Source organism: Populus alba, chromosome 6, assembly GCF_005239225.2.
Source record: "Populus alba chromosome 6, ASM523922v2, whole genome shotgun sequence".
Classification (NCBI taxonomy): Eukaryota; Viridiplantae; Streptophyta; class Magnoliopsida; order Malpighiales; family Salicaceae; genus Populus; species Populus alba.
In genome coordinates this window covers 18852926-18877236 of record NC_133289.1, presented here as the reverse complement: position 1 = coordinate 18877236, position 24311 = coordinate 18852926, and the positions used below count along the sequence as shown (strand labels likewise).

At 33.0% G+C, this 24311-nt stretch overlaps 3 protein-coding genes across 4 annotated transcripts; 1 reads left to right on the top strand and 2 right to left on the bottom strand.

The window, feature by feature from the left end:
- Window positions 1–1210: 1210 nt before the first annotated feature.
- On the bottom strand, window positions 1211–2074 carry LOC118027945 (NDR1/HIN1-like protein 10). Its single transcript, XM_035031448.2, has one exon. The coding sequence runs from the start codon at window positions 2072–2074 to the stop codon at window positions 1211–1213; it is 864 nt and encodes a 287-aa protein (XP_034887339.1).
- A 2253-nt stretch (window positions 2075–4327) lies between these two features.
- LOC118027946 (exocyst complex component EXO70A1) lies at window positions 4328–9148 on the bottom strand. Its single transcript, XM_035031449.1, has 11 exons — window positions 8990–9148; window positions 8783–8878; window positions 8457–8662; window positions 7874–8122; window positions 7150–7288; window positions 6862–7074; window positions 6029–6234; window positions 5468–5665; window positions 5269–5368; window positions 4577–4827; window positions 4328–4445 (listed from the first exon to the last, which is right to left on the bottom strand). Exons 1-11 carry the CDS (start codon window positions 9146–9148, stop codon window positions 4328–4330), a joined length of 1935 nt encoding a protein of 644 aa, XP_034887340.1.
- A 5931-nt stretch (window positions 9149–15079) lies between these two features.
- On the top strand, window positions 15080–17291 carry LOC118027947 (nudix hydrolase 26, chloroplastic). Of its 2 annotated transcripts, XM_035031450.2 has the most exons (6): window positions 15080–15635; window positions 15715–15765; window positions 15965–16057; window positions 16209–16303; window positions 16798–16912; window positions 16991–17291. In XM_035031450.2, the coding sequence occupies exons 1-6, from the start codon at window positions 15396–15398 to the stop codon at window positions 17126–17128; spliced, it is 732 nt and encodes a 243-aa protein (XP_034887341.1). In that variant the 5' UTR covers window positions 15080–15395; the 3' UTR covers window positions 17129–17291. The 2 variants fall into 2 exon arrangements, with proteins under 2 accessions (XP_034887341.1, XP_073265818.1); XM_073409717.1 differs by lacking the exon at window positions 15715–15765 and having other exon boundaries at window positions 15081–15635.
- The last annotated feature ends 7020 nt before the right edge of the window (window positions 17292–24311 follow it).

Here is a 24311-nt window from a genome sequence, read left to right as displayed (position 1 = left end):
TGGGGTTACTGGAAAATAACATTTTGAAATTACATGTTCATGAAGAACAATTTAAGAGAAAGTGATTGAAGACGGGGTGGGTTTTCCAAGAAAGGGACAGATTAATGAGGTTAGGGTTCTTTATTTGGAAAAATGAAAGTTTTGTTTAATTTTGAGATTGACAATCATCTCCTCCCGTGTGAGGATTTTTTTTTTTTTTTATTTTTTTTTTTGCAAGATATACTTGTATCAATCACTTATTGACACATTATTTTTTTATTGGCATAGAGACTTTTTATCTGCACAGTGACTTTAAATCATGTGCCACCGTATTAGTAACTTGATAATCCGTTGTTGATTTTTAATATATTAATTTATTTTTTAGCTACCGATTTTTTGTTGCTAAATCCGTTGCTAATATTAAAAAATTAATATATATGTAATCTATTACTAATCTGTTGCAAAATATGCGTCTGAAATATTCCGTTGTTAATTTTCGATGCTATTGACCCTTTTTTTTAATAGTGCTATTTTATTTTTACAAAAACAGTTTAGTTAAATAAATTTTCTTTTAATACTAGAATATCTACTAGTATGTAATTGGGGCAATTGTGATTGGGTATATCATTAATTTCTTTTTTTGATAATTTATATCATTAATCTCTTCATTCCACAGTACTCTTTTTTATTTTGTTACCAAACATAATAAGATACATAAATATTCCTTGATTTTAAAAAGTTTCTGTCTTTCTATGCCCTTTTCAACTGTATATCATCTATTTTCAACCTGGCAACACTTCATTTTTTGAGAAAAAAAATGTTGAGATTATTAAAAAAAAAAAAAAAGTACTGTTACACGCATGGTAATATTAAATCTTAAGTTGTATCCTTTCAAATTCCTAAGTTAACACAATTGATTATGCTCAAGTCTCTTTCTATCATACACTAAAATCATTACCATTCATTAATTATAAATTGGAACACGTTTTGTAAAAACAACCAGGAAAATAAAAGAAGAGAAAGGGGAAAGATTCTTCTTTATATCACAAGGAGCTTGTCACTTTTGCTAGTAATCTTTCTAGTGATTCCAGAATCTCAAAATAATACATCCATCCATGGATGATAACTAAGAAGCTCAAGAGGAAATTGAAAGAGGAAAGAAATCCGTTTTCATATGGCGACTCTTTTTTAATTTCTTTTTTCTTTTTCCTTTCTGTGACATGCAAATTAACTAGACAAAAACTAAGCAGTCCCTATGTCCATTGGCTGCAATATTCCCATTACCTGAAGCACCCACAAAAGTAACCTGAAGATCCTCACACAAAACTTTCATGCTTAAATGCCTGTTCCACCACAAACCTGATCTAAACGTAGTCCAAACCAGCATCCTGAAATTAAAACTCACTGATCCATTGCTCCTTTCCTTGGCCAATTTATCCACCACCCAGTTCTCCACCAAGTTATCTTTGTTATTCTCTGATAGCTTGGCACTTATTACACCGCTCGTCTTTGTTTCCAGGGAGAAAGGCCGGGAAGTTATAGCTGAAGCAAGAAGATAATCTTCATCGTAAAACACAAAGTTTTGTAATTCACTAAATTCTATTTTCAACCTCGTATTCGGATTTCGAACTGTTAAATTCGCTTCCCAATTAGCCGTGAAGGTAGGCAAGGTGGCATTAAGATTCGATACCGAGAAGTTGTCAACGTGAAAAACAGGAAGTTGAGGGCGCAATACAAGCCACATAACGATGCTTGACGTAAATATTAACAACGTCAAGAATATTATCGTTGTAAGGAAGCATCGTGAGAAACCTGATGACCTTTCAAATCCGTGTTGTTGATGTACTGTTGCGTTATAATGGGCTGCTGCAGGTGGTGCTTGTGCATAGGGATAATAACCTGGCGGTGGATAACCTGGATATTGCCCTGGTGGTGGTGGTGGATATTCCATTGAAGGAGGATAACCCATTGCTGGAGGATATCCTGCCCCTGGATAAAGATCATGGCTTGCTGAAGGTGGAACATGATGGGTGCTCTCGGATGATTGATATTCTCCTTTGTCGTGTTGTTGATTGTGACTGGATTCAGAAGCCATAGTGATCAATGATCTCTCTCCTCGAACAATTCCCAAGAGAACGAGAGAGAGAGAGAGAGAGATCAGTGGGAGGCGGAGATTTTAATCTTGGGGGATGGAACCAATTAGGAGAAAACAAGCAGAGAACAGAGAATTGTGGGTGGCGTAAACGCGTATAAAGGGTGTGTTGCATGCTAATTTTAAGCTAAAATATATAGACAAATATATTTTTATATTTTTACGTTTTAAAAACTTTTTTTTTTAATATATTTTTTATTTTAAATTAATTTTTTTTTAATTTTAAATTATTTTAATATATTGATATTAAAAATAATTTTTTAAAAATATTATTTTAATACATTTCTAAATAAAAAAATTTCCTTTTCTCTTTGGAAATATAACTATCTAATTAGGTTAAACAAACGCTAGCACGCGATTTGCAGGCTATATATATTGATATGATACGAAGATTCCTAGAAATTGAGAGATGCATTGTGTGTAAATCAAAAAACAGAAATCAAATCCAATAAATGTTCACAAGAAGATACTCATTCTTGGTTGTGTCGTCTATGTTTTGAGAAGAACCCATATATTTTATTCTTTATATCTCTGTCATTGTATTTTTTTTAAAAAAAAATTAATGACTTCACATAATAGTTTAGTTATAATCATCATCAAATTCTAGAAATTAACTGTAAGAAAATAAAATTAATAAGAAAAATATTAAAAAATAAAATACTAGCATTGTCAAAACCCACAAGTAATATCATGTGGATAAAATAATTCAATAGAAAAAAAAATATATATATATATATATATATAATTATAAAAAAAAAATTGAATTTTGAATAAAAAAATAAAAAAAAAACTTTTAAAAAAAACTTGACTATCTAGATAAATTAACCTTTCCATCTGGATCATGAGATAAAAATAACATAATTAAAAACAAAACAAATAAAATAGCAAAGTTTATATTTTAAAACAAACAACTTTAAAAAATATAATTAAAAAAAAATAATAGTAATTTATGTTAATATTTCAAACTCATGATCTAATTACTAAATTAAAAAGTATTGTATTGTATCTAAAAACAACTATTTAAAAGTTTGACTTGACCCGACAGGTTACACATGTTTCAAGTGATTATTAACTTAAACCGGCCTGATTTTTAAAAGAAATTAAAAAGAATTGATCCAGCGTAATCTGGGTCGGCTATTATTTCAGTTAACTTGAAAAAATCCAGTCTAAGGGGTTCGCGGTAAAAGGAAAGAGAAAGGCTTCGACAGTGTTGCATGTACATGGAAAGAAGAAGAAGGGTGGTTTGTAGAGGTTTGTAGATAGAGAAGGGCGGTTGCCAATAACGCAGAAAGAGATACACATCGTAGTCTTCTCCAAGGGTTTTTATCATCATTATTTGCAACAGTCTTTGGGCAGAATCAAGAAGAAACTACAACAGGTTCAAGAAATCTTGTTGTATCTTATCAAAAACAGCAGAGAGGTAAAAAATATGTTCTTGGGTTTTGGTTTCTTAATTTCTTTTATGGGTTATATTTCTTTTTGTGTTTCTGCTTTATTTTTTAAAGTAACTCCGTTTCAGGATAGAATTTTTGAGGCTTCAAGAGAAGAATGTTTGACTCTGGCTGTAGGACAAGGACTGATACATGCTCTAGTACCATTTTTAGCCGGAAAGAAACTTGCTAGGCTAGCTACACCTTGTTAAGCAGTAACCATGGCACATGACGAACCCAAATATAAACCTATCTAGAAGATCTGGTTGGCCATTAGATAATATTTGACCCCCCGAAACTGCTCTTCTGTTGCTAAAGCAAGAGAAGGCACCATCAATCACAAGGAGCGAGAGCATGGTGACCAGCCAAAATTTTTTGGTTGAGGGCTGAAGAGCAAAACTTCGCTATCGGGAAACTAGAATGGATTGCATGTGATTTTGGAGTTCCCCACCAGTCGGTGATTTGTACCGAAACAAGAAAAAGGAAGAAAAGCAAAGGAGAGAAAGAGTGTAAATGTTTTGTTTTCGTTTGTTTACACCTCCATAGGAGGTAGGTTGTACATTTTGTTGGTAAAGTGTGCTTCTTACGTATATGCCTTGAATGAAACATACTCAGGACTCAGTAGTTGGGAAATAGCAGCAAAACTTAAAGAAAAAGAATACAAGCCTCGTGTGGATCGTGGAGATATCAAGCCACCTATTATTTGACCTCGTAGTTGTACAGGAAAATAAATAGTGCCAAATGCCTAAATCTTTCTCGCAAATGTTTACCGTTTTTGCTCACTCCATGTCTTACCCTCAAAGAACTCGTTCATCATGCGATCAAGGACTTCAGGAGAGTACCTAATATACTTCTGTGGGTTTTTTCCATTCTCAACCATAGGCCTGTAACATGCAAAACAGTGTATCTTTGCGCTATGAATAAAAGAAAGAAAGGATGGATTCTTTTAAAATGTGATGATAAGGAGAAGCCAGGAGAAAGAGGAGGAAGCAGGTCCCAAGGATGAAAACCATACCCGAAACGCTTTTGAAATGACCTATATGCAGGCAAGAGAACTTCAGCAACAGCCAGCCTCAAAGACTCGCGTAACTCGCTGTCTGGAACAGTCCATTGAGATTGTCTTTGATGAAGCTCCTCAAATTGGGCATTGAAGGTCTTGAATCTATCTTTCACCATTGCTCTTGAAATTCCACTGGCACCGCCATCAGCTACCATTGCACTGCCACCGCCTGATGCACCACCTTGAACAGAGAGACACTGCAGGATCTGCACATCAAAGACAAGCTCTTTAGCATCACTTCTTATTGACTAAGATAACAAAAAAAAAAAATCACTAGAAACCATATAGTCGAATACAATTTTGGGTAACTACTAGTTCATGCCACTCACAAGCGCAATTGTCAATAACAAATGAAGTAAAAAAAAGGATATCAATCTTCGATACACATGAGGACACCTTCAAGGAAAGTTTAATGTTGTACAAATTGATATGCAAAAAAGGGATGCCGTAGATATTCATTCAGCATGTATCAGGCTGTTGTAATTTTTATGTAGGCAAACAAAAGTTCCATTGAGAAATTGCAATAAGATAATTAAATACAAATTAACAGAAAGAATCAATATTAGTGGGTTCAAGTGATGTCCCCAGCATCATAGTCAAAGGAAACAAAGATTTTGAAGAGGGCAAGTCTAGTTAAAGAAACAAACCTTTGCCCAGGAAATTCTCTTGTACTGATTAGCGTGCTGTTGCACTATCCTTCTGTGTATTTGCACCCAATCATCACCCAATAAATCCTTCGCTTCTGACCTGTAAATAGATGTTAGAAGGTGGCAGGCACGCAGTGAGGCAGAGCATGTACAGAGCATCAACCCTTGTCATATAAAACACGAGAAATATGAAACTAACCTTTGCACGGATCTCACTATATAGTGAACGTTGTTCATAAGAAATAATTGAGTTAGAGAAGGATCTCTATACTGCTTTGATTTCCCATCTAGGCTATTTTGAAGAGCCTGCATGATCCTTGTTGTTACAGATGCTAACAGAGCATCCGGATCACTTGCATCAAACTCTCGAAAGAGCTGTTTCAAAGTAGATTGGTAACTGCGAAAATTAAAAGAACATCAGATGCACGGAATTTGCAAGTAAGAGGAGATGAAGTATGTCACTAGTGTGCCAGGCTTAAATAACTTGGAGCACTGAAGACTGAAATGGAGACGCGCTCAGATAAGAACAAGTAGACAGACAGTTGAAGCAGAAAAGGAGAGATGGTCAAAATGCAACCAATTTAATGAAGGAGAACTATATATAAGGCCCTGTAGATCAGCTTACCCGCAGATCTTATGATATCATTAACCAAATGAACAAGCAATAGACTTGAAAAAAGAACATTAAAAAAAGATGACATGATAAAATTGACAAACTTCACCAGAAAAGAAACTAGAAAATGTAGCAACAATAACTTACTCAAAGAGAAACTTCACGTAATTTATCACATAGCTAGTCAGAGGATGGACGGTTCCATCTAGAACAGTGGTTTTGGTAGCATCTTTTTCTACAGCTTCTTCAAAATCAACGAAGGTCTCTTGAACCGTTTCTGCTAGTCGCTTCGTTAAACTCAACGCAGCCTCCCGCATTTCAATGCAGGCTTTACTTCCAAAGAGTAATTCAATCTGTAGATGCAATCCCACCCCCCATGCCAAAAAAGAAAGAAAATGAAACAATATAAAATAAGCATCAACAAGAAATGAAGAAAAAGACAGAAGGACAAGAATGAGAAATTAACTTATCAACACATTTTCCACAGTGAAAATTCGTAGTGCCATTTTTGAATGCCCTAAGGTTATCTATAAACATGAAATGTTGTTACCTCCATCATAAAGAAAACAGTTGGTTTTCTATATTCTTATTGTCATTTTAGTTGCCTTCGTTAATGAAGAACTCAAGAATTGATGCCAAGAGGTACAGATGCAGGATTTTTTTATGCATTTCGGTTTGCTTAAATGGATCTTCATCCCCGTGGACTGTGAGCTCCAAGGCGACCTTGCACACCATGTTCAAATTGAAATTCACATTTCAATTTGCCCCCATTTTCATCTCTTGCATAGTTATATCCTTCCATTTTTCTATTTCATTTTACTTGCATCTGCAACTCATGGTTCATGGTTTAAATTCTACGCACCTTGAAACGACTTTCTATCATCGTCATAGTATCATTACCTCCAAAAATATTTAGAATTCACATGATAGATTATTTAATATTCATGATATTTCAGCACAGTTTGTTAAAGCTTTCAAACCTCTGAGTGAAGTTCCCGCATAATCTCAAACATATCTAATAGAACAAATAGCTTTTCAGGTGATCTCTTGCTTTTGGCTATGGCCTCTCCAAAACTAAGAAGCACAGACACACTGTTTACGGTGACTTCAGCAAAACATTGATCCCGGAGTGAATCAACCCCATCAAGTATTTGATCACAAATTTTCTTTTCGCCAGCAAATAGCAGTTTAACCTGTTCCCAGCATTAGAAAAAAAATGAGAAACCAAATAAACACGAATACCAACAATTGAACAGTTGAATCCTCACAGCAATCCGCATATAATGTATCCAATTCCCAATCTTAGCCTCCAGGACCTCCCACTGCATTTTCTGGACATCATCTTTACCAAGTCTCTCAACTCCTAACTTCCTGAGGCTTTGTTCCAAAACTGAAGCACGAGTGTCCCTGGAATGTGTAAACAGCATGGATCATCGTCAAAACTCCAAAGTCAGTGATGATAAGAATCATTAGCTGATAAGGAAGTTGCGTTTATTAGGCAACATTTGTCATGCGTTACGTTCTTGAAAGCTAATGTATCCGCTACATTGCTACATTTCCATTAAAGTAATTCCATTTCTTATCAAATCCAGCAAAGACATGTAATGATTTCCCAAACTTTGGTGCATTGAGCAAGTCCATCGCTCACTGTTGAAGACTCAAAACTGAAGTCTGTTCCAATTTATACTAATCTACACAAGATTTTCCAAGAAAGATTATCATAAAAAACCAAGCTAGGATTTTTTTTTCCAATTTCAAAGTCTTTATCGTGGATCAAGAACGGTAGAGCAATGCAGATTTTTTTATATTCCAAATTTCAAGCATATCATTAGCAGCAAACGATGAAGACACCAGAATTGGAATAAATGAATCCTTTGACATGTATTTGTCTTGAGAACTTGTAAGACAGAAGACAACCTAGTTAAGATAGCTCTAAGAACAAAGAACATGGTGATGACACCAGCACCAATAACAAAGTAAAAGAGAAATTACCTGTAGATTCTAAATAGCTGTTGTTGATGACCAGCTTGAGCCATTTGTTGAGCTAAATCATGTAGCAGTGGCAGAACCCTCGGTGGAATAAGAATTGGGAGCGTGTAAACAGCATTTTCTAAGCTCTTTTCTTGGTGATCAGTAAGACTCTTGCCGCTGCCATCACCATGGTTCCTAGGCGATCCAGATGATGATGGCCGTAGAGAGTCAGGAAGACATTCAAAAAGTCGATCAGGTTCCACCGGCTTGCTGTCATTGAAACAATCCTAACTTATTTCAAAACCATTATTGGAGATCATAATGAATCACAGCTTGCATCAGGCACAAAATAACAACGAATCTTTCACAATTAATTGGCGCTTTGCAGCCGCAGAAGTCATCACCATTTCCAATATTCGATTCATTACTGATCAATTCAAAACACCAAAAAAAAAACTGGTCTTTTCTGTGCAAGCTAATCTAAGGACACCATCTAACCAAAAATACTGAAAAAATATCATAACTTTCTATGTCATCGTTCATTTCTTGAAACAAAACACAATTGAAGCTCAATAAAAAAAGAGCAAGAACGAAGACAACGAACCTGTAATTAGATAAAAGCTTTCTAAACTCCTCTTCAAGCTTAGAAATAGCTTTAGCAAGTAACTGATTGGCATGATTAAGCACACCATCACTGCATTTAAAGCTTTTGTTGCTGCTAAAAAATTTCACATTGCTTCTTAGCTGATCAATCGCTTCTAAATAACTTTCCAAATCTTCATGTGGCCCTCTCAGTATCTTCGCCTCTGCCTACAACATTCACAAACACACAAACACATCCAAATTAATTAATTACTTAATAGCATTATATAATAATAATAATAAAAAAGAATTAAGAAATCATTTTCATTGAAAAAGAAAAAAAGGTACCTTTCGCGTGAGGTCAAATTGAGATAAAATGACCTCTGCTGCCTTCAACGTTTTATCAATATTTTCATGTGCTCTTCTAATCGAATGCGTCCTTATCTACAGAAATTTAAAAAATAAAAAGAAAAAGAAAAAAGATTTACCTTTTCTAACAACAATGCAGATCCGTTAAAACAGAAAGGTGAGAAGTAGGGGTGATACTTAACGTACCTGAGTGGGACGCATGGCGGTTTCTAAGGCGGAGAGACGATGGTCGAAGGAGCCAAGGATGGCGACCATGTTATCAGTGATGGTTTGGCTTTTTTGTAATGATTCTTTTATGAATTCAGCTCGTTCTCTTAGCGCCTCCATTGCTTGAGGCACCCCCATTTTTTACAGTTATTTTATTATTTTTATTAGATTTCTAGTGATTTGGTTATTGAAACGTTGTTAGTGTCTGGTTTGTATTTCTGTACTTCTGTTAAGGGATCCAGGATCCAGGAGAGGAGACAAAACATGAAGGGATTTTGGGAAAAAGGGGGATTTGATGTTCTTTATATAAGTTTTCCAGTCAATGAGCCTCCTCTGCTTTGTCGCTTTGTGCATCACTTCTCTTCTCTTTCTTTTTTTAGGAGTGGGGGAACTGGTTTCATTCATGCACTCGTAAATTATTTCCTTAAATGTATTTATACGCTTACCATGGAGAGGCCTTCCTCCTTTGTCTGTGTTTTAGAGGATAACACGATGCCATTTCGCCATAGTTTTTTTTTTTTTTTAGTTAATGATGTTATTTCCATTTCTCTCCATCTTGCATCTGATCCTAAATCATCAGTGCATGCGCTTAGCATAAGGATTGAAGCCCAGATACAAAGAGTCGAAGACCTTGGATAGATGGGGAAGTTTATAGCCCAAAAAAAGGAAAAAAAAAAACCCTCTAAGGTGTTTGAATTTGAGATGTATGTGGTGCTAGCCAGCTCTCTCGGGTCGGGAGGACACGAAGATCTTATAAAACAGAGAGAGTTTGTGAATCACAATCGATGGAAATAGAGAACATATTCAACATATAAACAATCAAGTGGTTGTTCGATATTAAGTTACGCTGGCCTTAAGATGCTTCACCAAGCTCCATACCATTTCTAAGCCTTCAGAGCAGGTGGTGAAGGCTCTGTCCTGTGGTCCTTGAGGAGATTTTCTGTGTTTCATTTTAATTTTTATTTTCAAAACTTTTATGGAGTTTTTTTCATATTTGCTTATATTCTTGGTGAGCTATTTTTTTTTCATATTCACTTCTAGATTATAATGACATGTCTATTTATGTGGTTGGATTATTTTACATTGGTAAATATCTCATTTAGTTTCGTAGCATGTTTTAGTAAGCTTTATTGCTTATTTGTAATTGTACAAACTTTATATTTTTTGAATTTTGATTCCCCTACTATGAGCGGTGATAACTGCGATTGATTGGAACACAACCAGAAAAATTCAAAACATTGACAAAATATTCTATTAGTATGAACAAACAAATTTTATTGTATAAAAATCACTAATAAATTTACCAATGAAAACGGGTCGTCCTGAAGTATCTCGTCACTGATATCATACTTATCAGTAATTTTATCGGTGCTTTTTATATCAACAAATATAATGATGAATTATTGCAACAAGTCCTTAAAAAAGGGTTTGACCAATCTCTATTGTCAAATTCATTAATGAATATTACCAATAGAATTCAAACAAATAATCATGTAATATTTCTATGTCACCAACTATTCCACCCACAGAACAACAATAGCATATTATGTTGGTTATTATATTGGTGTTGATCGAAACAATTTACAACCTCTTATAATTCTCCAATGAAAAGGTTGTTTAATTACCCATGGAAATTCCATTGGTCTTTAAACAAATTATCTTTAAAAAATGCTATAAAATAATCTTAAAATAGCATTAAATAACATCAAAACAACTAATTTAAATTGAAGAGCAAAACTTATAAAATGTAAAAAAAAAATTACAAATATCTATAAAAATCAATTAAATTGAAGAAAAAAATTATTATGTAAAAATTACAAATGTATATACAAATCAATCATAAGCTCTAACTATAAATGGAGATGGAGGGGGAGGAAAATCTCGTGGAGGTTTGTAGAAGGGAGAATAATGACTAGAAAAGTATGTTTCATACTTTGCCATGAACTCCTCAAGCTTCTTTTCATGTGCTCCATGCTTCCACTCCATTTCAACCTCTAGAGCACTGATTCATTTTTTAACCAACTCCTCAATAGTTGGTGATGTTTGACTCGGGCCGAATTATAAGATATCTAAAGTCGAGACACTACAACCAATCTCATATCTCGAGCCATAGTCATAGAGATACTGCAAACTTGAATCATATTGAGTCCATTGGTTGCTCCAGCCTCTAAACACAAATCCGAATCGTATTCTGTGTGAGTTGAAGGCTCCTTCACCACCTTTTGTGTGTACATACCTACACCATAGATAAACAAGTCAGAGATATGGATGAAAAAGCATTATTCCAAACAATATACAAAAAGCTTTCAAATTTAACTTGCAATAAACTTCCCAACTCGACTATCAACAACCCGTTGCACCTATTATTTATTATCATCTCATCTTCAAAATTGTGTATCCTGCAAAATAAATCTATTGATTACAAATTATAGGTATGATTTTCAGGAAAAAAAAATACTTGAAATTAAAACAGGCTCTCTTATCAAGCATTTTGCATGGTTTGTAAATGGAAGCGACTATGCTTGCTAGGTTTGATGACCTATTCCATGAATGCCTCCTAAAACCCTTCGACATATAAAACTCTAAATATCTCTCTCAGTTTCTCTTAGTGATGTGGAAAGGTCTATAACTTTTCAACATCTCAAAGTCATCTAATTCGGCTCTTCTCTTAGCATAGGGTGTCCTTCATACCAGAAATCATGCAACCTGGTTTAGTATTTTATTAAAGTAAACAATATATAACAAAAAATATTAAAATTTTACAAAACAAAAATATACATCACACATTAAAACTTACCTAGTTGTGTTGTGGTTTTTCCAAGTTAAGGTAAAATAATTAGTTTCCAAATTTTTTTTTTTAAAAAAAAAAACATCTTTTATCTACTAAAAATACTGAACTAACCCTGAACTTTTCCCACCAAGCATCAACAGGCCTCCATTCTAAATGATCTTTAAGTTGGCTCTATTGAAAAAAAGGCACCTCCCGCAACGCTTTCATCATCAATGTTATTGATCTCGCAGCTTCTAAATTTGTGAACTTCAAAATGAAATAATTAACTAGAGCTACACATTAACATTAACTTGATATTTGTTTAAACAAAATCAAATTTTCTTACATGCTTAGACTCACCATCTCAAAATGATGTGGTTGAAAGGAGAAATTGAACATTGATGGACATGGTGAGTGAAGCTTTAAATACTATGATATATATACTAAATTGAGTTTCAACCAAAATGATCCATTAAATTCTATTTGAGTTATGGAAAGTTTATAAACATAGTTTAAAGCATATACATGTATGAGATTGCCAAACTAAAGTTAGAGTTTATAATCCACATGAGACAAAGTTAAACTTAAGAATAGTTAGTGGATATTACATTAGCTGTATAGAAAAGTATAATGGATACAGATTTTATTGTCCATCTCTTGTAACAAGAATTGTAAAGTCTAAGAATACAAAGGGGCATTATCATAAATTACATTTATTAAATATAATTAAAAAAAAATGGCTCCTACTATGCACGCGCCAACAAGTGGATGGTTCTCACATTGTTCGGGTAGTGCGTGAAAAGTCGTCTAGCAACCAAACACTACCTTCTGAAAGTTCATGACACCCCTGAACTGATGAGGTGGTGCGTGTTCCAACATTCACAAAGTTTAGCATTATCGGTCATTTTTTCCCTCTTCCTCTCTCTCTCTCCTAACTAGATTTTTACGTTAGACCCTTAAAAATTCAAGAATAACCCTTTAATTTATACATTATTTTATATGTGTTCTCTTTTTTTTATTATAATTTTTTTTTATCTTGAATAATTTATAAAAGTGGCATGTCTTTTCAATTTCATTCCTTTTAAATTTTTTTCATCTTTCAAATTTAATCCCTATTCTTTTTATTGCAATTTGTTTTATTTGGAATCGTTTTTTAAATTGATTTTGTCTTATGATTTCACCCTCCTTTAGTTTTCTCTCCTATCATATTTAGTTCTTATTTTTTTTTTTCCAAACTTTCTAGCTTTGACAAGTTTTTATTTGAAACCATTTTTTAAATTGATTTTATTTTACTATTTCACCCTTTTTATGGTTTTTTTTCTTGCCAAATTTAATCCCTATTATTTTTATTGTCAATTTTTTTTCTTTGACAATTTTTAAAATTCATTTTTAAAAAAAATTGGTTCATAATAAACTTTTTTAATTGAACCTGGATTCAAGGGTTTTATAGGTAACGAGTTTTAAAGATTTAACTAGATTTGGGATATATATGTTTGGGTTTACTTGGTTTTTTTTTCTTTGTCTAAGCTAATTTTTTTTCTTGTTTCATTCCTTTAGTGTTTATTCAATTGAAGATTTTTTTTTTTAGCTTACTTTCTATGGAAATTTTTGTTGGTATTGAGAATGACCCCGTTATCTCAAGTCTTTTTGTTTACCATTCTTTGTTAGGTTTTTACAAGTGATTCTTTAAAAAAAATGTTCATGACTCAAACAAAAATCTTCTTGACTCCAATTAAAATCTTGTTGTCTCCATTATCATGACCTAATTTTTTACCTTTATTTTTTTTCAAAAACTATAAAAATCCAAAAAAAAAATGTCTTTTCAATAAATCTAAAGGAAATTAGAAAAATCAAAGAACGATGGATGAATTTGAAATACATTGTCAAATTATAAAATTAATTTGGGATTTAATTGAAAAAAAAATTAAAATTAAAAGCTAATTTGATTGAAAATTGCACAAACCACAAACCTAAAAAACTAAAGTGAAAAGGCACCAAATTAGGGGGTTTTAAGTAGGTTAGTTAAGGGTTTAATTGAAAGAAAAAAGTTTTAGATTGGGACTAATTTAGACTAAAGTGAAAAATTGGCAAAGTAAGGACCAAGACTAAATTAAGATTAAGCCTAACAAAATAATATCATTTTGATCATAAACGATGGATCATTTAATACCATCAATATAAAATCTTCAGCCTCATACAATTTTCTCTCAAATCAATTTTATTCGCTCCAAATCCAAACCATTTTTCTCTCTAATCTAATGAGTTACTACTCAATTGGTGAATTAAAAAAAATAAAAATAGAAACAAACTTAGCTAATTTTTTTAATCTCCAGCTAGAAAATTATTTGGTTTACACATATAATTTTAGGGATATGATAAGGAGAAAATCAAATCTCTAATTTAGTGAGTCATTACTCATAACAGTATGTTTTTAAAAAAGAATTACAAAACTAACACAACTCTAAATTTTTTTAGAAAAATAATAAGTTAGGGGATTACCATGTTGAAAACAATAAAATCTAATGTGTTAGATTATTCTTAATAGCACTACCCATTTCTTTAAATATACAGGTTGCAAATATGTTTTTAGAATAAATAGATAAGGCCAAGCCCATAATAAGTTTGCAAACATGTAGCTTTATAAAAATATTTATAATTTTAGATTTAATTATTAAATCATACTTAAATTTTATCAAAAGGTCTAATAGTGAACTAAACTCACCATAACTAAATAAATTTTGAAAAACCTTCGAATTTTGTCGAACAAGCTCTGCGCAACTCAAAATGGCTAAAGCTCCAACTAAAAGAAAACAAGAACAAAAACCTAAACCTGATTGCAACTGTTCACATTAAAATTAAAAACCCACTCCAAAGCAAAGAAAGGGAATGATCCTCATTTCAATCAGGCGTAATAACCTCTCAATTATTCCTTAATCATGGCCACACTTTTTTATTAAATTACAAGCCATTACTAAACCATCACATGCCTTAACGTGTAAGGTGTACCATAATTCCCCTACACCACAAAACACCATATCCATCTTTCTTTCCTTGAATCACTATAATTCAATACCGGACATGGACCTGGATCTCCTCTCGAGCAAGTCTTTTAATGGGCCGTGCAATCAGACCCGCTGATGACCGAAACCCGAAAGTAACAGTTTTGTAAACACACCAACGAGACCCAGGGTCCATACCTGTTCGTCTCTCATAATCGACCCGACCCAAATCAAGGCCTGGCAACCCATTTCCGTTAACTGCAACACTATTATCATCCCTCACGGTGTTTCCAGTCATCATCTCGTGTCCCTTTATCCTCCTCTCGCGCCTCGATCGTTTCAACACCACGAGAAATAACCAGTCTTTCTCGCGATATATTTTCGAGAAATTAGTTCTGGCAGCCACAGGAATCCTCGATCCTCTCTTCTCGCGGTTTACGAGAAAAATAGAGAACTGATGTGGAGAAATTCCGATCCTCTCGCTGATTATCAACTGCATGTCTGCAAGCCCTTGAAATTCAAAGGAGGCAAGACGACCCAATCGTTACAAAACAGAAAGCGGGCAGTGGATAGATGCTTGGAGACCAAGTAATTTTATTCTCTTAAACGACGGGTTATGGAGTCGTGTGATAGTATTGTCAGGAGATATTATATCTATCGATTTGTAACCCCAAATTGCCCTATAAATTTGAACAAATTTGCGAGCGTACCACTGTCTGGCTCTTCGTGCGCAGCCTTATCCTTAACAAGGAGTAGAAGGAGAAGCAGAAGAAGGGAATTGCCGCCGTCAATGGAGACGCCACCAGATGGGTATAGAAGAAATGTGGGGATTTGTCTCGTTAATTCCTCTAAAAAGGTTGATTAACTTGAAATTGTTTATTTTATTTATTTATTTTTGGTTTTGAAATAAATTTAATTGTTGGCTTTGGGTGTAGATATTTACTGCTTTGAGGATAAACATCTCGGACACGTGGCAGATGCCTCAGGTAGTGTTGGGTATTTACGTGAGCTGATTTTAGTAAATGCTGGGATTAATGGGGGGTTAGAGCCTAGAGGTATCAGATTTGTTCAATGAAATGATTTTATTGGACTTAAGATGTAGGTTACGTGTATTGGTGGGGTGTGGATAGGAAGAGCTGATAACAGCTTCTCTTTTGTGACTGGTTTTTTGGTGTATTGCTACAGGGTGGTGCTGGTGAGGGTGAAGACCTATTGACAGCAGCCATGAGGGAATTGAGGGAAGAAACCGGTGTTACTTCAGCTGAATTTGTTGCAGAGGTGGGTTCTTATTATTATTATTTATTTTCCCCTTGTTTTAAGTTAGGGTTGTGTATGAGATGAACATCTAACAAATTGAAAAGGAAAGATGTGTCTTTTGCTACCTGTTTGAGTGAACTGAAATGATTTTGATACTGGATCGGATGTGTAGGCACCCTACTGGCTTACTTATGATTTTCCACCGCAAACCAGAGAGAGACTCAGTCGTAGATGGGGTACCAATTACAAAGGTCAAACACAGAAGTGGTAAGGATACATTCTCACAAAGTGAAACAAAAACAATCAGATGGATCATATCATGGAAGCTAATTTGATTGACCCAATTGTGTGTTTGTTACTCCTGACTACAGTTTTTGGTTGCTTTTAGTTTTGCTTTCATGATAACCACTGCCTTGTCTTTTACTGCCGTTGATTCATAAATACGAGTGATTCCATGTAATGGTTTTGAAAATAATGGTTTCTTTGAGCAATCTTTTGTTATTTCGGGAACATAAATGTTGCTAAAGGGGGTTATGGCTCTGTTTCTGCCCTTGTGTACTTATCAGGACTGAGTCTCTTTCTCTCTACAAATTGTCCTCGCTTAATCTCAAAATCTACCTGTTTTCTTCACGATTTCCTTTAAATAATTGCAGAAAGTATAGGATCTGCCCCTTTCTGATTCCAAGACCAAGTTGCTGGATTTTTCACAAAAGTATGTCCTTTTCAATTTGTTCATGCTCGTAAAGAACTTTTGAAAACAGGTTTCTTTTCAAGTTCACTGGGAAGGAGGATGAGATAAATCTTTTGGGTGATGGAAGTGAAACTCCAGAATTTAAGGACTGGGCATGGTTGTTGCCAGAAAGAGTATTGGAGCTTGTGAGTAAAATATTACTTGGAAATAAATAACCGGAGATCTATGTTTAGATGTTTGATACTTGTTTGTTCATTGAGCAGGCTGTGGATTTCAAGAAGCCAGTCTATGAACAAGTTATGAAGGTATTTGGTCCATATCTTCAGGCAGATGCGGATGAAGATAGTGCAGCACAAAATGAAACCGAGGCCGAAGTGTACGTGGAGTCAACTCCTGTGTAAATTACCTGAAATTTTAAATTCTTTACTTTCATTAGAAATCTCATGACATAATAAACTATGGTACTTAGCTAATTTTTATCTTAATACTATAAGCCAACCTCAACTAGAAATGACCCCGATTTTCACCTGGCCATTTCAATGGATGGTTTTGGCTTTTGATTTAGGGCTTGAACGCGTTCCAACATTGGTCAGCTCCATGCTGCTCCGAACTACCTTCTTTGTTTGCTAAAATATTTTTTTATGATTATGTTTACGGTAGATCTTAGAAGAGTTTATTACCCATTTTGCATTCTGCAGATGCAAAATCACTCACTGTGGTTTTACTGCCCGACTCTTTCTGAGAACTAGCTGCGTTTCTAGATAACTTCTCTATACTCACAGAAGGGGAGAGGTGCGGCCTTTTGTTTGGGTCCATGCTCAATGCAAAATAATTTCTCTAGTTCATTTTGATTTCATCAAAAAGGCTATTATCCAAAAAATCTAATCCCCTTGTCCTATTCATTAGTGTTATAATTACTATTTTGCCTATATGGTCATTCTATCTTTAGCCTTTCCTTAGGGAATAAGGTAGTTTTTTTACCATAACATAAATTTTTTATATTTCTTATAAGGATTGTGTGGAGTTATTTTGATAATTGTGTTTTGTTATACATAATAAATTTACTAACATAACTCATGAATAAAATAATTTAATACCTTTTACATAAAGGTGATTTTGTATTTTTATATTTTATAGAACAATTGAAGTAATATATTACCTTTACAATTTGAATTTTTTTGCCTCGGTTTCAGGGGCATGATTGTAATTTTATTATGGTTTGTTTGTTAGTATTGTTTGGTTCTAAGGTTATTTTTAGTTTTTGCACAAAAAAACAAAAAAATTGACACGGGTCTTGCACATGTCAACTGCTTCGCCGCATTCTGACGACACATGCGACTAGTTGGAATCTTAATTTAAGATAATTTATAAATTTTAGATCTTGTAGGGTTTGTCCGAGGTTTTTATTTTTTAGTTTTGCTTTAACAAGTTTTTTAAATTTATATTTTAAAATTATCTTATAATAAATTTTTTGACAGAAGCTGGATCTAAAATTTTATAAGTTACAAGGGTTTTAAGATTTCATCATATTTAGAATTCTGCCAAGTAGCCAATTCATCGTCCAAAATAGGTCTTCTCGGATGGAGAAGAGAAAGGAGGAGTTTTGAAGGAACTTATTTCTCCTTTTCTGTCTGAGTTTTCCTTCTCTTTCTTGGTAGCATTAGCTGTTATTTTATTTTGAGTGATGAGTTTCCCTCCTCTTTTTTTCTTGAAAAGATTGAACTGCTTATAACCTAGAATTTATAAATTTGTAACGCTATACGTTCTTAATCTGTAAAAAATAAAAATAAAATTCAATAAAAATCAGATTATTTATAAAATTATCATTCTATTTTAGTTAATAATTAAAGGGCTTTTATATTAAATATTACATCTTAACTATCAAATTAAGCAACCAAAACCTCTTCAAAACTTTAAAATTTACAAATGAAGATAAAAGAATTTACAACAAAGAAGTTGAATCATCCAGAATGTGAACGAAATCAACAAAGAAGTTGATTTTAGAGGAGTGTGGACCAGCAATAGATCCAAAAAGTTAAATTATATATATATATATATATATATATATATATATATATATATATATATATATTGCCCCCCTCTGATTATCTATTACGTAGGTCAAAATTGTAGGCAATACATGCCATTTAGGGCTTCGAACCTGTGCATTCCTGCCATAGAAAACTTGGGACCTTCATTGACTCGCTAGCAAAGCCAGATTCTGTTCCACATTCCCAACCACTATGCCAATTCCACGTTCACCTTATTATGCAGTATCTACAGCTTCCATCTATTTACTGGGAAATTGAGTAGCCCCCAAGAAAATGACTAAGAGGTCGGCATTCTGGGAGAGAGAGAAAATGTCTCCAAGTATCCATAATCATAAACACCATGCTTTAAAGAATCAAGCTATGCAGATATGAGGAGTTTTCACTCCAAAGCTTTCCAAAAATATTTTCTACTGTTAGAAATGCCCCATTATTTAGGTAGCTAAACATGATATCTAGCTAGACCAATATGCACAAGGAGTATTTGATTTAAAAAAGGCCAGCTGGATCTTCAATCTCTCCTCTCTACCCTTCAAATGATGCACTCTATTCCTTACTTTGTTGATCGATCTTTTGCAATACAAAAACAGAGTAACAAAGGACATGGACATGGACATGAGACACCTGGGAAGCAAAATTATACCTGTAACGAGCATATGCTTCGTGAAATATGGTCAATCTCTTCCTTGTATGAATGGAGAATTTGCTGAACCTTAGCATCCCTTTGCATCCGTAGAAGGACAGAAACAGTAGCATTTACCCTACTTGAGTTCCCCTTGGCGTAACGAATACGATAACCAGATAGAACGATGAACTATTTCCATTAATCGATGACCCCATCACGTTCAATGCGAGATTGAGAAGTTTGTAACTTCTATCAAACAGGAAAAAGCTAGGCAGAAGATAACAACACCATGTTTGTTCATGAAGGGAGCCCGTGCTTTCATCAACATCTTCTGGAACACACTGTAGAAAAGTGAACTATTTATCATTTCAATTGCTAAAAAATCATTGAGGGTTGCTTGAGGTTTATGAGCAAATTCACAAAATTTAGTGCAAAATAAGAAAGAATAAATCCCCAGCTCACAACATAAGGAAAAGGGAAGTCTAAAGATAGATAAAACTTCACGCAAACAACTGCTAAAATGCATCTTGTTCCATGAAACCTGGAAATTAAATGAAGAGATTCCTGGCCAATAAATACTCCATCATTGAAAAATTTAAGGCCATTGTATACTTGACCATGAGAAATGAACAAAGATCTATGCCGTAAAGAAACCAACACAGTTTCAAAAGCATCCCAGTTCCCACAAAAAAAGTGTACAGGAAACAAGATCCAATAACATTGACTTCACAAAGACCTAGGCTGCTAAGGTAAAGACTCAAGATACATACTGCAGTACCATATAAAGGAAACCAAATTAATATCGTCTTGCAACACTTATTTATTGATAAGTCAACATCAAAAACCCTAATGACAACCCAGCTCTTTTTTTCTCGCTCAAAAAAGACAGAAAAAACAATGATGCCAGCAGCACTCCAAAAGAAAAACAGACATTGATACAGATAGAGCAAGAAAAGAGGAATGTCGTAGTAAAGAAGAAGGAGAATCAGGACAGTTGTTGAAGAGTAGAAATACTTACATGTGTAACATCAATGAGATATGCTGAAAGGACATTACTTAAAGAGCAAATACTTCGTTCGGAAAGTCTTGTTGGCTTAGTGTCCAGCGCAATAAGCATTCTGAGCATAGCACAACAATTGTCCAGAGGTGGTTTTGATGACTGAAAATATGAATGACCCATCATGAGTCAAGCAAAAAAGATATTGTAAACAGCATTCTACCCTTTTGTTGTGTTCTTTTTTAAAATAAAAAGATTTTGTCCAACAGAAACCACAGAAACCAAAAAAAAAAAAAAAAAAAGGTTAACTTGGATTATTTTTTCTTCAATTTCTTTTATGTTCGCTTATCCTCGTATTATGGCTTGAGCCATGAGTTTTGCATATTAATCTGAAGTTGGCTCACCCATTTTTATCTAGGTTACATATTTATACTGTTGTTTGGGGGTTAAATCAGGTAATTTTTTTATGTCTAGTTTTATTTAATTTTGTACTTCTAAAAGTTTTTTTTTAAGTTATCATATCGGTTTTTTCTAATTTTGTCGTTTTACTATCATCACTTATTTTTTTATCATCCAATTAAAATAAAACCAACTTGTTATACTTAGTCAAGGTTGTCAAACCCTTGCAAAAGTGCGACGTAGCCATAACCCTTCCTAAGCAGGTTGAGAGGTCTTTTGTTGGATAAAGAGTCATCACCTAGTATGATAATTAATAGGGACCCTAACTAATCTTTAGTGATTCTAAGCAAGGGACTAGTTGTGTAAAAGAAAATATATTAGCACCTCTAGTATCTCTTATCTGAGGTAAGCTGGATTGGTTTTCCTCATTTATGGTTACTATGGTTTGATGATGTTTTTATTTCTATTAATGTATCTATGATGGGATTGCCACGACAAACAGACCCTAGTCTTTTAGGTCAAGAACTTGGTTTGAAAGATATTAAAAAAAAAAAAAAAAAAAAACATGTATATTCACAACTTATGCACTACAAATAAACCATAACTAGAAATCCAAAGAGATTTGGTGATTTTTATTTCTTTTCTTTTCTTTCTAATACACATGTCCATGACTCTTGTATGATGAGACACATGTTAAACATTCTTAATTATTATTAAGGCTTCTTTCAGGACAAACTTGAAATTCTTGATTACAACGTCATTTCAAATAATATTTCAGATAAAACTCTTTGAAGTTTTTATTCTTATATTAGAAGTGAATAGTATATTTTCTTGCCAAAATAAATTTTTAATATTTTTGAAATGTAGTTCAAAATCCTTTGGAATTTTACAAACTTCTTGTAAAATCTTTGCAAGACCTTTTTATATATAAAAAAAACATGCCAAAATATTTTAGATTTTTATAAAAATTCTCAAATAATTTTTAGGATCTTTCACCATCTATGAAAAAAAAAAACAAAAACTTTTATTATTGTACGATATCTTTTATATTATTTTTATAAGGTTTTGTTTGGCAAAAACTCATTTTTTCTTTAAATAAAATTGTCAAAATATATCTAAAGGCATGTTTGTCAAACATGCCCTTAAACCATAAAATCCTTTATCAAAACATTTAAAGATCAAACAAGGCCTTTCTTAAATGACCCGAACTTGACCCGATTAGGTTGACCTGAAATATTTGGTTTGACAATAAATCGAACCAAAAACATTAAGTTGACCAAAAACAAACCAGAAACATAATTAAAATCCAAAACATATTAAACTTGCAGAAAAAAAATGTGAAGATTTTTGTCAAAAACATATCAAAAACCAAAAATCTCAAGAACATGCCCAATAACGCATGAATCAAAATCCATGCTAGATATGAATAATCCAAGGACATGGGCATGTTGGAAATCGATAATTGAATAATAATCAAGCATCAAACTTCATTATTTATCAACCAATAATCATGATTTGTTCAAAATAGGTTTAAGTGCAAAAAAAGACCTAGGATTAAAAGTAAAAAAAAAAAAAAACAGTTATTGATGTAAAGTACCCATTGGTTATTGATTAATCAAGTCTTATAAAATTGTTGTTGTAAGTAATTGGACCAAAACTAGTTCAAATTATAGAACCAAGGTAATGTTTTTTCTAACATGAAAAACAAAAACCCATAATTGTTTGGAAATATCCCAGCTACTGCTAAATCCATTATTTTGCCTTGCAAGCCCAGAAACCAAGCTTTTTTGGTTCACACAAAACACATTACCATTGTTACACATGATTGAGCTAACATGAACAACAAATAGCACTAAATCATCACAATCATGCCTACAATTTGAATTCCCAAAACTACCAAAATAAAACAGCAAGCATATTTGATAATTTGTGGTTCAAAACTGGCATTTTAACACTCAATGAAACTCACACGACCTAAAAACCAAAAACATACATCAAAGCAAACATCAAAACTTTATTATTGTTGTTAGTAGGTTCCAAAACTACTTCATTCCAAAAAAAACATAATCACAATCATATCTTCTTGGTATCCAGTAACATCAACAACAATCTCAAATTAGGATTGAGTAAAGAAAAAAATATATTTTTATACATTAATCAAAATCCAAGCTTACGCACAATGTAACACCGAAATAAGTTCAAAACATCATTAAAACATGCAAAAAAAAAGAGCTAGAGATGTGTCTCATGAACATCACTTAATAGTTTAAAGAAGGTTTATATCTTTAAAGCTTCAATCAATAGTTGTTATCCCTTTTACTCTCTTTTTGTAAAATTTTACCTCCATAAATTTCTAGCATTTCAAAGCTAAAGAAACCCTTATGCTAGGTTTCTAAACCTTCGCAACTAGGATCTCTTTATCTATATTTTCTCTCTTATTTATCTCATGAACAAAATTATATTTGATAATGGTGTACAAGATAAATTAACTGTCAGTATATCTTGTTTGGTTGATAATACACGGGAAATAATAAAAATAAAATCTATTTTACTTTTATCATGTGTTACTATCAAACTATATATATATAACTTATATTGATCAAGTGGGTTGACCTAGGACTTGGCCAGTTAGGGCCTAGACCATTATGGATTTAAGAAAAAAAACAGAGAAAGAATTGATCTTATCTGACTTTGCCAAAAACCAAGGTCGACCTATGTCCTAGAAGAAAATTAAGTTAAAACCAGTTAATTTTTTTGTAATATTTTTTTAGTCAAAATGATGTCATTTTGGTCATTCTTAAAGAATAATTGGGGTAGACCCAAGTTAATCTTGGTAGACCTTCCCAAATTGTGATCCAGGAATTGCTCCAAATTGATTTTAAAACCATGACAATAATCATTTTTATCCTTATATATTTTAATTGGACAAGTTTTGAATTAAGAATTTTTTATTTGGATATTTTTGAATAAAAAATAATAAATATTATTTCTAGAGATATATTTTATATACCTTTTATTTTAAAAAAATATAAATTCAGTTTAAAATTATTTAAAAAATATATTTATTTTTATATTTTTCATCTTTATTTATTTAACCAATCACATCTTCATTGTTACCATCTATTACATCCCGTAAAAGTAACCAAGCAATACTCTTTAGAGATGCATCTATAGCGAGCAAGTGTCAGGACATAGACACACTTCATTTATAGCCCGACATGTATCAAACATGTGATGACACATTAAAATAATGATAAAAAAATAATTTAAATTCAGATATATGGGGGCATGGCCAGGATTCATGGCAGATATGCTCAGGATGCGTGAGGAGCACAGTAATGATTTTTTCAAGATTATATTTGTAATTTTCTAAAAGAAACTTGGTTCAAATATTATTTTAAGTCTTTTATGAGTTAAAATGATTTAAAACAAGTAGAAACTTAATTCATAATTAAATTTTTTTAATAACAATGAATGGTCATATTTTATGTGAAATACTTGACATAAAATATTAT

Coding starts and splice junctions, on each gene's coding strand:
- LOC118027945 (XM_035031448.2), bottom strand. CDS start 2,074: ATGGCTTCTGAATCCAGTCACAATCAACAACACGACAAAGGAGAATAT.
- LOC118027946 (XM_035031449.1), bottom strand. CDS start 9,148: ATGGGGGTGCCTCAAGCAATGGAGGCGCTAAGAGAACGAGCTGAATTC. Junction 7,289..7,873: donor CAGCTATTTAGAATCTACAG/GTAATTTCTCTT, acceptor TACACATTCCAG/GGACACTCGTGCTTCAGTTT. Junction 4,828..5,268: donor AGAGAATTTCCTGGGCAAAG/GTTTGTTTCTTT, acceptor TTTGATGTGCAG/ATCCTGCAGTGTCTCTCTGT.
- LOC118027947 (XM_035031450.2), top strand. CDS start 15,396: ATGGAGTCGTGTGATAGTATTGTCAGGAGATATTATATCTATCGATTT. Junction 15,766..15,964: donor ACACGTGGCAGATGCCTCAG/GTAGTGTTGGGT, acceptor GTATTGCTACAG/GGTGGTGCTGGTGAGGGTGA. Junction 16,304..16,797: donor AAAGGTCAAACACAGAAGTG/GTAAGGATACAT, acceptor TTTTGAAAACAG/GTTTCTTTTCAAGTTCACTG.